The following is a 14,952-nucleotide window of genomic DNA, read 5'->3' on the forward strand; positions in this document are numbered from 1 at the left end:
CAATAATACTGTATACAAGTGTGACGCATCCATCATATTACTGTCTAATACCGCTTCTTGGAAAAGAGCTGTGATAGTCTCAGCATGATACAGAATTGCTCTGGAGAAAAAAAAAGCTTAGAAGAGTGAAAAAAAGGAGTACACACACACAAAAAAAAACAAGAGTGAAATGTAAAAGTGACCCTCAAGGTGACTGGGAAAACCACCCTGCAAACACTGCAGTACCTACCTCATTGCCCCCCCCCCTCACCCCATCCGCCACTTCCCCACTAACATGTGAGAATTGGACCCACACTTTCACATCATGTAATTGTATCCATTTCTTTCCAATCATATCCAAGGGACCTTTCCCCTTGTGTCCATAATGTACTATGAAACTAATAAATATGAATAGAGGGAAGGGAATGTGTATTTACATATATGTATGTGTATATATTATATATCATAGTATTATTTATATATAGAATGAATATTTGATTATATAATTCTATAATGATGTTTATATTCAGTGTGTAACTTTTCAGTACCATATAATGTATTGCTGCACACGAGCTATATCTCCCTTTCCCCCCAGTTGGAGAATGTCTGCATTCTGTGTGAGAGAATCCCAGTCTCCCTGACACCTATTCCATGGGGGCGTTAGTCTAACTTCTCACGGATCAGCTAGATTCTCTGTAAATGCAGTCTGTGCTCCAGCAATGCGAGGTAGGTAAGTGATAGACCGGCTTAGCCATGCACCCTCCACCCCCAGCCCTGCACACATCTGTGTGAATTAGTTCTACATGCTGAGATCAAAGCCAGCCTGCACTGCAACATCCTCACTTCTATCTCCATCTGAATTCTCTGTTCTGTAAATCACAAACCGTGTTTCCATTTTGTCAGATCTCTCTGTCAGGCACTGAGGTAGAGTCGGTAATGTAAAAATTTGTAGAATCCCACTTAATGCTACTTTTCTCTCTAGGCTGACTCACCAGTGACTGAACATCTAGCCATACAGTGCAGAGTACTGCATCCACTATATTGCACTTTGTAGAAGCTGTGATCAGGAGCTATTTGTGCCTTCAGCACCCTGGACAGTCCCTGCACCTCATCTCCTGTGCGGATCTGCTACAGTGTATCTGATTCAGGACCCTGGACAGCTCTGTGTGCGTCTGATCTGTGGAGACTTGTATCGCAGCACGGAGTCCACTTCAGCACTCTGGACAGCTCCTGTATCTCTCCTATGCGAATTACAGACAGTTTGGGGTCTTCTGTCTAAGAGGACTCAGGTCCCAGCCTGCGACCACTTAAAAGACACACGATTTGGATAGCTGGGACCATTCTCAAAAGCAACTCACCAAAAAGCATGGATTTCATAGGAGACACCACTATCCTAGGACTGCAACTATTCATTCTTATTTTATGTAGGTATTTCTTCTTATTACAACTGTTATTATTGAATGGAGTCCAGAGTTATGCATAATTTATATTAAATACTGATGGAATATTTGCTTATTAAACCAGCAGGGCTGATTAGTGTAGAAGTAACTGCATGCTTCTGTCTACTCGTGGTTTGAATGGAGGTGACTGCAGGGTTGCTTGGCACTGTTTGATTTAAAACTCACGGTGAGAATTCTCTTCATCAGGTATGATGGGTCATAATGCTGCCGAACAAGAAGTCGAGAATCTCTCTGGTCTGTCTAGCAATCCTGAAAAAAATATATTTGCCATTCGAGAAAACGGGACAACGTGTCTAATGGCCGAATTTTCTGCTAGAATCCTTGTGCCATATGAAGTACCTTCCAGCAATGAAGTGGATGTGAGTCCTTATTTACTACAAGAGCAGTAACTGACTGTATTTTTCACATATTGCATGTTGTTTCTGCCAGTATGTAATCTTCAAAAATTCTAATGTTGACATGTGTTTTAAATGCCCGTGTTGCTAGGTAAAACTGTAAAAAGAAATTAAATAAATTCTGGGTTGCATGCTCTATTAATCTCATTAAATGTCTCTTATAGTCCACTGTATCTCTGGTTACTCTATCTAGAATGAATGAACACTCAGTATATGAGATATAGCTATATTCAGATCTCATTGTGTTTTGTGTGGCTATATGTGTGTCATAGTGGAATCCAGAAGAAGCGAACATTCAGTTGCCGAGAGATACGGATATAAAAGGAAAATGTTGGAGTAATGAGTCCGAACTACATTTGTCCTGGGCAGACAATGCTTATACTCTAAAGCTGTTTTTCCTAAAGGTAATTAAACATGTAATTAATTTTGTGTACATCAAGCATGGACAAACTTAATGATGTTTTCTGATTACATTGATTGTGAATAATATCCTCTAAGGAACTCAATGTATATAAAGAATATTGGACAAAATAAACTTTTTTTCATCATTTTTCTTTTCTTGAAATAGACTGAATTTTCCCACTAATTTTCACTGAAATTCTAAATTGTAATTTCATCCTCCAGTTATTCCTAATTGTACTTCTATGAAGAGTTGGGAAATTGGTTTCCAGTAGTAGTCAAAGAATCCAAAAATATTTCACTTTTTTTTTTTTCAAAGGTGACAAATAACTAGAATTTATCTGAAGCTTCACTTAAATTATGTTCAAATCGGCAGGATTTAGAATTTCACTGTATAAATTCTTCCCTTATTTGTTTTACAAACAGGATGATCCAATGAAACCTTATTCCAATAACTGGAAAATAAATAAAGTCCAGTTTTCCTACGATGTTTCAGAGCGCACAAATTTTAAAACTGGAGCGAGACGTGAGTATCTAAACCCTATCATTTTGACACTTAATTACAATTTTCTTGCAAGATTGTGGATTCCACTAATACCTAGATAATGCTTACTACTTCAAAAGCAATTCTCACTCCCATACCGTGGGCACACACATTCAACACATCATATAATGTTAAACCAGGCCTGCTTGGCTTAAAATGATTTATGTTGCTGTTAAAACAAATATCTCTGCTTAATTTGTGAAACCCCACAATTACTGTATTAGCACAGGAGGGGATTTGGAGGGGGGGGGGAGAAGAAAATAGGAGCTAATATGGCCAGATGAAACATTAGCTGCAGTCGCTGACTCATTTTTGCAGTCGACTGCTGACGTATCACTGCCAGATGTTCATCTATTGCTGGCTACAATGCAGCTCTCTCTTGACTAACTGAGCTTTTCCATCTGTCTGTGTAAGGTGTATAGTATGTCCATGTCCTGTCTCTGCATTATATGATATAATCTTTAAAATCCACAGTGGTATCAGCATTCTTCTGAAGTGCTTATGGTTGCCCAATTACCTAACATCTTCTGTGTGCCAGGGGAATAAACACACATGTAGCACACAAGGGGTTAACCACCTGCAGACACTTTGATTTCAAAGAACAAAATACCACCCATCAGGTGCAGCCAGCACAATTCAATCCAGAATGATGTCCGTATGAAATGTGATACCAGTTATATTGTTGTAATGTCATACTGTTTCTGTTGACAATTGCTATCTGTTGTTGTTATTTGAATTCATGATATATGTGTTTTAAGATAAAGGTGTTTTGATATATTTAAAGTTTATTTGAAATAATATTTATTTATTTTTTTTACAAGTCATATCTTTAAATTATAGTAGGTACTACAAATGAAAAACATGTGATAAACAGATTGTTGGTTGCCATGGTGGAATAAGTACAATTTCAATTTAGAATTTTTGTGGTTCAATATTTCAACTGATTAAATTCTGCAATTCCCCTTATTGATGGAAGTTTGCAAATGATTAAAAGCTGATTGTTTGTTCTTTCATAGTTACGTATTGAAGCTTTAATACAATTATGTATATTTTGTTTTTAGCTGGGAGGCACACTGCAAGCAGGCAACACCTTTCTCTTATGGTGACACCAATTGGAATGTCCTATGAATGTGAAGCCACCGAAAGGATCAGTCTAACCTCTACTGATCAAAAAAAAACTGTGACCTTGTTCCTCTCTAATGTACACATTCAGCCATTTGATATCCAGAGAGATTTTGTCTACAGCGAAGGTACAGTATTTTATAGTGCTATGAACGTCACCAATCTTTTTCATTGAGCCCGTTCGATTCCATTCCTATGCCTTGTATACAAAATAATTACCTGCAGACTATTCAATATTTTTAATTTAGGATTTATTATGATAGCTATGTCATTAATCTAGGTAAAACACAATGTAAGTGGAGAAGAAGATTTACATGTTTTCTAAAGCAATTAACATATGAAAACTGAAATCTATTCATCCCATTGTTCCAACCATCTAAATAGGTTCTTGTTCAATAAAGTGCTACGAAAAGTCTAGTAATAATTCATTGGATGGAAATCACTTGGGTCCACTTAATGCCTCGTGTGATTTTCAAGTAAATGCTCTTTATGCAATTGTTGATTAGGTTTTGTAATTTATCTTAATGAACAGTATCATAACGATCTAAACAAGCAGAGTATAAAGTTGACGAGAAAAAGCAATAATGTTTGTGTTGCAATGAGAAAAAATACCCAAGGGAGAAAAAATATTCCAAGCCGTAAATGATCAGAGCATCATTACATTAATTTTCAAATAGCAGGAACAATATAGCACAAAAAAGGACTTGACTGAAAATGTTGTAAACTGGACTTTAATGACCAGGTCGGTAGGACATTGATCATATCCCAGAGAGAGTCGTTGGATGGAGCTATTCTGGCGGAGACTGGAGAAATAGTTTATGGGACAGCTATAACCAATAGGCTGATAGATGGTGATGTATCTTTGATAGTGTTTAAGCAGTGGCAGAACTACCGCTGGTGTAGCTGCATCAGGGTCTGCATGATTAGGGGACCCGTTGTTGTTGCTGAACAAGGGGTGTCAATCGGGTGCTGCAACCTTTTAACAGCAAAACAGGCCCCTGTAATCTTAGTAGCCTGGGAGGTAGTGAGAGCAGGTCACTGCCTCCCAGCTACGTAGAGAGCACTATGCCCTACACTCCACTCAGACTCAGCCAGCAGCAAGACCTCAGGGTAGTCCCCTGTGAACATAAAATGTATGTTAGGAGAGTGGATAAGAATATAGGAATTATGACATGTGTGCCTATCTATGTGTATTTGTCAGTGTGTATTTGCGTATCAGTCTGTGCACATGTTAGTGTGTGTATTTGTTTGTATGTCACTGTGTTTATATGTGTGCATCTGTTTGTCAGTGTGTATCTGTGTGTATGTCAGTGAGTATATGTGTGTGTCTGTGTGTATGAATCCATCAGTGCGTTTCAGTGTGTGTGTCACTGTGTCAGTGTTTGCATCTGTGTGTGTGTCAGTGTGTTTATATCTATGTATCTGTGTATGTTGGTGAGTATATGTGTGCATCTAAGTGTATGCATGCATCAGTTTGTGTCCGTGTGTGTGTCAATGTGTCAGTGGATGTATCTGTATCACTGTGTTTATATGTGTGTGTCTGTGTGTCAGTGTATGTATCTATGTGTATGTCAGTGAGGAAATATGTGTGTCTAAGTGTATGTATGCATCAATGTCTATTAGTGTGTGTGTGTGTCACTGTGTCAGTGTGTGTATTTGTGTGCATGTCAGTGTGTTTTAAGTGTGTATCTGTGTGTGTGTCTGAGTATATGTCAGTGAGTATATGCGTGTGTCTGAGTGTATGCAAGCATCAATGTGTATCATTGTATGTGCCAATGTGTCAGTGCTTGTATCTGTGTGTGTGTCAATGCATATCTGTGTACATATGTACAGTATCTCACAAAAGTGAGATCACCCTTCACATTTTTGTAAATATTTTATTATATCTTTTCATGTGACAACACTGAAGAAATGATACTGCTACAATGTAAAGTAGTAAGTGTACAGCCTGTATAACAGTGTAAATTTGCTGTTCCCTCAAAATAACTTAATACACAGCCATTAATGTCTAAACTGTTGGCAACAAAAATGAGTACACCCCTAAGTGGAAATGTCCAAATTGGGCCCAATTAGCCATTTTCCCTCCCAATGTCATATGACTCTCAGGTGTGAATGGGGAGCAGGTGTTTTAAATTTGGTGTTATCGCTCTCACACTCTCTCATACTGGTCACTGGAAGTTGAACATGGAACCTCATGGCAAATAACTCTCTGAGGATCTGAAAAAAATAATTATTGCTCTACATAAAGATGGCCTAGGCTATAAGAAGATTGCCAAGACCCTGAAACTGAGCTGCAGCATGGTGGGCAAGACCATATAGCAGTTTCACAGGACAGGTTCCACCCAGAACAGGCCTCGCCATAGTCGACCAAAGAAGTTGAGTGCACATGCTCAGCGTCATATCCAGAGGTTGTCTTTGGGAAATAGACGTATGACTGCTGCCAGCATTGCTGCAGAGGTTAAAGGGGTTAGGGGTCAGCCTGTAAGTGCTCAGACCATATGCCGCACACTGTATCATATTGGTCTGCATGGCTGTCTTCCCAGAAGGAAGCCTCTTCTAAAGATGATGCACAAGAAAGCCCACAAACAGTTTGCTGAAGACAAGCAGACTAAGGACATGGATTACTGGAACCATGTCCTGTGGTCTGATGAGATCAAGATAAACTTATTTGGTTCAGATGGTGTAAAGCATGTGTGGCAGCAACCAGGTGAGGAATACAGACAAGTACACCACAAGTCAAGCATGGTGGTGGGAGTGACATGGTCTGGGCTTGCAAGAGTGCTGCTGGCAACTGGCGAGCTACAGTTCATTAATGGAACCATAAATGCCCACATGTACTGTGACATACTGAACTAGAGCATGATCCCCTCCCTTCAGAGACTGGGCCGCAAGGCAGTATTCCAACATGATAACGACCCCAAACATACCTCGAAGATGACCACTGCCTTGTTAAAGAAGCTGAAGGTAAAGGTGATAGACTGGCCAAGTATGTCTCTAGACCTAAACCCTATTGAGCATTTGTGGGGCATCCACAAATGAAAGGTGGGGGAGCGCAAGATCTCTAACATCCACCAGCTCCGTGATGTCGTCATGGAGGAGTGGAAGAGGTCTCCAATGGCAACCTATGAAGCTCTGGTTAAATCCATGCTCATGAGGGTTAAGGCAGTGCTGGAAAATAATGGTGGCCACACAAAATATTGACACTTTGGGCCCAATTTGGACATTTCCACTAAAGGGTGTACTTACTTTTGTTGCCAATGGTTTAGACATCAATGGCCATGTTTTGAGTTACTTTGAGGGCAAAGCAAATTTACACTGTTATACAGGCTGTACACTTACTACTTTACATTGTAGCAGAGTGTCATTTCTTCAGTATTGTCACATAAAAATATATAATAAAATAGTTACAAAAATGTGAGGGGTGTACTCACTTTTGTGAGATACTGTATGTATGTGTATATGAACATACATGTCAGCAATCAAATGACAACACTACATGCAAAAACACTCCTGTAATCAAATGCCAACATTATATCCAAATGTAACCCTTCATCCAAACACCAATATTACATATAAATGTACACCCGCATTCAAAAGCTAACAATACATACAAACACACCCCTTTAGTCAAACTCAAACATTACATAGAAGTACACCACTGCATTCCAATAACAACAGTACATATTAATAAACCCCTACATGCAGTGGCATACACACAATCCATGGGGCCCCTGTGCGAAAACTGATCCATGCCCCCCCCCCCCCCCACGCAGGCTTACTTTGTGCGGGCTGGGGCCGCAACATATGGCTGCGACCAGTGCGACCGTGGTATGTACGCCAGTGCATGCATAAACACATACACTTAAAGGACCACTACAGACACCCAGATCACATCAGCTCAATGAAGTGGTCTGGGTGCCAGGTCTCTCTAGTTTTAACCCTGCAGCTCTTTCACTGAGGGTTAATCCAGCCTCTAGTGGCTGTCTCATTGACAGCCGCTAGAGGATTTTCTGCGATTCTCACTGTGAAAATCACAGTGAAAAGACGCTGAACGTCCATAGGAAAGCATTGACTAATGCTTTCCTATGGGCGGTTTGAATGCACGTGTGGCTCTTGCCACGCATGCGCATTCGGAGCTGAGAGGCGGATCGGGGCGGAGAGATCCCCAGCGCCAAGGGAGTCTGGCGCTGGAGAAAGGTAAGTGCTTAAGACATACACACAATCTCATGAACAGACGCACACATTTGCTGACAGACACACACTCAGTGACAGACATACATACACACTCACTAACAGACACACACTCACTAACAGATGCACACAAACATACTCAGTAACAGACACACACTCTAACACTAACACTCTAACACTAACACACACACACTCTTACACTAACACACACACACACTCTAACACACACACACACTCTAACACACACACACACACACACACACACTCTAACACTAACACTCTAACACTAACACACACACTAACACTCACTAACATACACTCACTAACATACACACACACTAACATACACTCACTAACATACACACACAAGCACACACTCACTAACACTAACACACACTCACTAACATACACTCACTAACATACACACACTAACACACACTCACTAACATACACACACACTAACACTCACACACACTCACTAACATACACTCACTAACATACACACACTAACACACACTCACTAACACTCACACACACTCACTAACATACACACACTAACACACACTCACTAACATACACACACACACTAACACACACTCACTTATACACACTCACTAACATACACACACACACTAACACACACTCACTAACATACACTCACTAACATACACACACACACTTTTTTAAAAAAAATTCATCCCCCCAGCCTCCTTACCTGTGGGAGAGCTGAGGGGATTCCCTGGGGTCCAGTGGTGCTTATGGCCCTGCTGTCACCCGGCTGGCTGGTGTCATCTTCCGGCTCCGGTATCAGTGCGGTGCGAGAGTGCTCCCTCGCGCGCCCGCAGGACCAGCTAGCCGGGTGACAGCAGGGCCAGCCTCGGGGGACCCGGAGGTGGCCGGCTCCTGGGCCCCCCAGGAGAAGAGGCTGGCCCAGTGGGTACATACCTGGGTCGCAGGGCGGCCGGGCCACCTGGTGGGCCAGGCTCGGTCGCAGTCGCGACCCCTGCAACCCCGGTATGTACGCCACTACCTACATGCGCACACACATACTCAGTACAAAAACATGATTACATTCAAACGCACAAACACTGCTCACAACTGCTGCAAGGATGGGTTTATGGTAGGTCCCCAGCTTACATTGCATTGTGGGAGCTGTATGACTGTTGGGAATATCGCACTGGAGGGGGACTCAAAAAAAGTTCTTGCACCAGGGCCCTAACTACATTAGTTCCACCATTGTGTTTAAGATAGTGGTGTAGTACTTTGATAGTGTTTTAGATATGTAGTGGTGTTTTTTTTTTTAAAGCATTCTACATGTGGTGTAGTGCTTTCATAGTATTTTATATATGGGGTGTAGTGTTTTGATAGTGTTTTAGATATGTGGTATAGTGTTTTGATAGTGTTTAATACATGGGGTGTAGCGTTTTTATAATGTTTTAGATATGGGGTGTAATGTTTTGATACTGGTTTAGATATGGGGTGTAGTGTTTTGATACTGGTTTAGATATGGGGTGTAGTGTTTTGATAGTGTGTTCGATATGGGGCGTAATGTTTTGATACTGGTTTAGATATGGGGTGTAGTGTTTTGATAGTGTTTAATACATGAGGTGTAGTGTTTTGATAGTGTGTTAGATATGGGGTGTAATGTTTTGATACTGGTTTAGATATGGGGTGTAGTGTTTTGATACTGGTTTAGATATGGGGTGTAGTGTTTTGATAGTGTTTAATACATGGGGTGTTGTGTTTTTATAGTGTGTTAGATATAGGGTGTAGTGTTTTGATAGTGTTTAATATATGGGGTGTAGTGTTTTGATAGTGTGTTAGATATGGGGAGTACATTGATAGTGGTTTATGTAAGGAGTGTGGTTTATTTGATAGTGGTTTATGTAATGAGTGTGGTGCTTTGATAGTGGTTTATGTAATGAGTGTGGTGCGTTGATAGTGGTTTATGTAAGGAGTGTGGTGCTTTGATAGTGGTTTATGTAAGGAGCCTGGTTTCTTTGATAGTGGTTTATGTAATGAGTGTGGTGCGTTGATAGTGGTTTATGTAAGGAGTGTGGTGCTTTGGTAGTGGTTTATGTAAGGAGCCTGGTTTCTTTGATAGTGGTTTATGTAATGAGTGTGGTGTGTTGATAGTGGTTTATGTAAGGAGTGTGGTGCTTTGATAGTGGTTTATGTAATGAGTGTGGTGCGTTGATAGTGGTTTATGTAAGGAGTGTGGTGCGTTGATAGTGGTTTATGTAAGGAGCCTGGTTTCTTTGATAGTGGTTTATGTAATGAGTGTGGTACATTGATAGTGGTTTATGTAAGGAGTGTGGTTTATTTGATAGTGGTTTATGTAAGGAGCCTGGTTTCTTTGATAGTGGTTTATGTAATGAGTGTGGTGCTTTGATAGTGGTTTATGTAAGGAGTGTGGTTTATTTGATAGAGGTTTATGTAAGGAGCCTGGTTTCTTTGATAGTGGTTTATGTAATGAGTGTGGTGCGTTGATAGTGATTTATGTAAGGATTGTGGTGCTTTGATAGTGGTTTATGTAAGGAGCCTGGTTTCTTTGATAGTGGTTTATGTAATGAGTGTGGTGCGTTGATAGTGGTTTATGTAAGGAGTGTGGTGCTTTGATAGTGGTTTATGTAAGGAGTGTGGTGCGTTGATAGTGGTTTATGTAAGGAGTGTGGTGCTTTGAAAGTGGTTTATGTAAGGAGCCTGGTTTCTTTGGTAGTGGTTTATGTAATGAGTGTGGTGTATTGATAGTGGTTTATGTAATGAATGTGGTGCGTTGATAGTGGTTTATGTAAGGAGTGTGGTTTCTTTGATAGTGGTTTATGTAATGAGTGTGGTACATTGATAGTGGTTTATGTAAGGAGTGTGGTTTATTTGATAGTGGTTTATGTAAGGAGCCTGGTTTCTTTGATAGTGGTTTATGTAATGAGTGTGGTGCTTTGATAGTGGTTTATGTAAGGAGTGTGGTTTATTTGATAGTGGTTTATGTAAGGAGCCTGGTTTCTTTGATAGTGGTTTATGTAATGAGTGTGGTGCGTTGATAGTGGTTTATGTAAGGATTGTGGTGCTTTGATAGTGGTTTATGTAAGGAGCCTGGTTTCTTTGATAGTGGTTTATGTAATGAGTGTGGTGCGTTGATAGTGGTTTATGTAAGGAGTGTGGTGCTTTGATAGTGGTTTATGTAAGGAGTGTGGTGCGTTGATAGTGGTTTATGTAAGGAGTGTGGTGCTTTGAAAGTGGTTTATGTAAGGAGCCTGGTTTCTTTGGTAGTGGTTTATGTAATGAGTGTGGTGTATTGATAGTGGTTTATGTAATGAGTGTGGTGCGTTGATAGTGGTTTATGTAAGGAGTGTGGTGCTTTGATAGTGGTTTATGTAATGAGTGTGGTGCGTTGATAGTGGTTTATGTAAGGAGTGTGGTGCTTTGATAGTGGTTTATGTAATGAGTGTGGTGCGTTGATAGTGGTTTATGTAAGGAGTGTGGTGCTTTGATAGTGGTTTATGTAATGAGTGTGGTGCATTGATAGTGGTTTATGTAATGAGTGTGGTGCATTGATAGTGGTTTATGTAAGGAGTGTGGTGCTTTGATAGTGGTTTATGTAATGAGTGTGGTGCATTGATAGTGGTTTATGTAAGGAGTGTGGTTTATTTGATAGTGGTTTATGTAATAAGTGTGGTCCTTTTTGTATTTGAGGTCGGGATGACCCAATCTTAACTCATGAGTATGTTCTTAATTCCGAGTACCTCCATGTGGTTAGCACCATTGCAGAGTTATGTACCATCATGTAATACTATCTAAATAACTTTCAAGGTCTCACTTTATGTGTGGCATAATTATCCTGGGAATTGGTTAATGTATCGTCCAGGTGGAAACAAGAATCCAGTCGCTTAACAAGTGACACAAAATTGAGCATAACCAAACTTTAAAAAAAAGTAAAAATGCTCCTCTTCTGCATCCAGTTAGTGATAATGCATAGTTTGCACTAATAATGGCAGCAGGAGATACGTATGTATCTTGTGTGCAAGTTCTCAGCTGTTGTCAAAGCAGGGCTAGCAGAAGGTGCTGTCCACATATAAGGGACCTATTTGGTATACAGACTTAAAAAATAAAAAGTGACATTTATTGCTTTTAAACCTTGTTGCCTGGACAACGCCTTTCTTGGTGATCCCAAAACGGACAGATGTAACAGCGATCAATCTGTCTGTCCATTATATGTAAACATTGTACATCTTGGAGCATCTACTGCAGTGATGGCGAACCTTTTTGAGCCCGAGTGCCCCAACCGCAATGCATGCCAACTTTTTTTTCCTTAAAGTGCCAACACGGCAATTAAACCTGAATACTGAGGTTTAAGTTTAGAAAAAACAACTCGTACTGTTGTCCGAACTAATTAACAACTTTTGTTTTAAAAGAACACAACAGAGAGTTCAATTATACAAATTTTAAATAATGATATAAATATATAAATTTATTAGTATCTCCAACAAATGCAATACATACACACACAGACTGCTGAATACATACACACAGTCTGCTGAATACACATACAGACAGTCTGCTGAGTACACACACACAGACTGCTGAGTACACACACACACACAGTCCGCTGAATACACACACAGACTGCTGAATACACACACACACAGACTGCTGAATACATACACACACACACAGACTGCTGAATACATACACACACAGACTGCTGAATACACGCACACACAAAGACTGCTGAATACGCACACACACAGACTGCTGAATACACACACATACTGCATTGAGGGGTGTAGTGTATGTGTTTGTGTTAGGTGCTGTGTGTGTGCTGTGTGTGAGGGGTGCTGTGTGTGTGTGAGGGTTGCTGTGTGTGGGGTGTGTGTGTGGGGGGGTGGTGTGTGTGTGTGAGGGGTGGTGTGTGTATGTGTGAGGGGTGCTGTGTAAGTGTATGAGGGGTGCTGTGTGTGTGGGGTGCTGTGTGTGGGGGGGGGGTGCTGTGTGTGTGTGGGGGGGGTGGGATGTGTGTGTGGGGGTGCTGTGTGTGTGTGTGTGTGGGGGTGCTGTGTGTGTGTGGGGGTGCTGTGTGTGTGTGTGAGGGGTGGTGTGTGTGTATGAGGGGTGCTGTGTAAGTGAATGAGGTGTGCTGTGTGGGGGGGTGCTGTGTGTGTGTGTATGAGGGGTGCTGTATGTGTGTGTGTGTGTGTGAGGGGTGCTGTATGTGTGTGTGTGTGTGTGTGTATGAGGGGTGCTGTGTGTGTGAGAGGGGTGCTGTGCTGTGTGAGGAGGTAGGGGTGCTGGGCGGGGGTAAGGGTGTTGTGCTGTGGGGGTAGGGGTGAAGTGTGTGTTGTGGGGCTGCTGTGTGGGGGGTAGGGGTGCTGTGTGTGTTGTGGGGCTGCTGTGTGGGGGGTAGGGGTACTGTGTGTGTGGGGGAGTAGGGCTACTGCTGGGGGGGAAACATGTTTTAATATACTTTTTTTAAAATCAGTATCTTCTCCCCCTCCTCCTCCTTCTTACCTTTAATGAAGGAGGGGGGGACACAGTCATCCCTGGTGGTCCGGTGGTGGTAAGCACTGCTTCCGTGTCAGGAGGCAGGGGGAGGGATCTGTGAAGCAGCTCCCCTGTCCTCCCGCGGGATGCTGTGTGGAGCGTTGCCATGGTAACACGCGGCAACGCTCCACACAGCATCGCGCGGGAGGACAGGGGAGCGGCTTCACAGATCCCTCCCCCTGCCTCCCGACACGGAAGCAGAGTAGGCGCCTGCCTTTTTGGGCAGGCAGGTGCCTACTCTGCATTAATGGCGAACCTAAGGCCGCGTGCCATAGGTTCGCCATCACTGGTCTACTGCATTACATTGTGCAGATATTCTAGATAAAGTATGCCTTATAAAGAAACTAGGATCTGAAAAGGATTCATGTAACTTATTTTAAAAATAACTCATGTGTCGCGGCTCCTGGCATTTCTGCTGGCGTGGCTGCACTCAAACTAAGCAGCCACGCAGCCAGAGATGTTTTAAACGTACCTTGGGTTCGGCGGGCAGCTACCTGGTCTCCCTCCATTCCGCTGGCCGCTGCAGATCGGCCTTTTATAAGACACTTTCCTTCGTCCACCTCAAAGATGGCGCCGACGTGCGTGCAGCGTCACGTCATAGACGCACACTCACATTTTGGGGTCAGAGACAGCCAATTACAGCCTGAGGAGGGTTATTTAAACACAAATTACCTTTTTGTCAGCGCTCTGTTGTGGTTTCCACTAGCTGGTTATCTGAGAGTGTTTTCCTGATCGTGTTTTTTTCTGGTATTTGACTTTGGCTTAGTTTTAACTTCCTTGACTTCTGGTATCCTAGACTTCTGGCTTTCCTCATCGTTGTGTCTCATTCTGTGTCCCTGATCTCGGCAAGTATTTTGACTATTCTGCGATACGTTAAGTCCGGCCATTCTAGGGTCCAGTTAGACGTTATCCTTAGTCCTAGGTGTGATACTATTCTGCGTGCTGGAACAACTATAATCCTGACACTGTGGAACAGAAACAACCTTCAAAATATTTTATAAAATTGTCCTCGTGATGTAGGTGGATGTGTAGGTGAATAATCCAAAACCAGAAAGCAGTGTTGCATTGATACTTAATGTACAGCAATATTTCAGGAAAAACATGTCTACAAAAGGAAATCTAAAAAAACGCATACACAAAATAGACATATGTAGAGAACACTCACATGTCCCAGAACCCTATCAACTGTTTCTATGGGTAACTGAGGCTTCTTGGAGAGAACAAATCCCATGAATTGATATCCAGAATGGCAGTAAATCTTCTTATTAAAAATTGCACGGTATAGGAGACACAAGCAGGGGCAGGAACCCCCAATGGCACAGTA

General features: G+C 41.8%; 1 protein-coding gene across 3 annotated transcripts in view; it reads left to right on the forward strand.

Annotated features, from left to right (window-relative positions):
- The first annotated feature begins 606 nt into the window (after nucleotides 1-606).
- The window catches only part of LAMP5 (lysosomal associated membrane protein family member 5), a 39,965-nt gene continuing 25,619 nt past the window's right edge, over nucleotides 607-14,952 (forward strand). The window contains exons 1-6 of one of the 3 annotated variants that reach the window (XM_063441503.1): nucleotides 607-709; nucleotides 962-1,403; nucleotides 1,626-1,798; nucleotides 2,107-2,238; nucleotides 2,660-2,759; nucleotides 3,839-4,027. In XM_063441503.1, coding sequence (XP_063297573.1) covers nucleotides 1,346-1,403; nucleotides 1,626-1,798; nucleotides 2,107-2,238; nucleotides 2,660-2,759; nucleotides 3,839-4,027 — 652 coding nt within the window. In that variant the 5' untranslated portion in view covers nucleotides 607-709; nucleotides 962-1,345. Of the gene's footprint in view, nucleotides 710-795; nucleotides 1,404-1,625; nucleotides 1,799-2,106; nucleotides 2,239-2,659; nucleotides 2,760-3,838; nucleotides 4,028-14,952 lie in introns of those variants that run through there. The other 2 variants (XM_063441504.1, XM_063441502.1) reach the window with 2 other exon arrangements.

Source organism: Pelobates fuscus, chromosome 2, assembly GCF_036172605.1.
Source record: "Pelobates fuscus isolate aPelFus1 chromosome 2, aPelFus1.pri, whole genome shotgun sequence".
Lineage (NCBI taxonomy): Eukaryota > Metazoa > Chordata > Amphibia > Anura > Pelobatidae > Pelobates > Pelobates fuscus.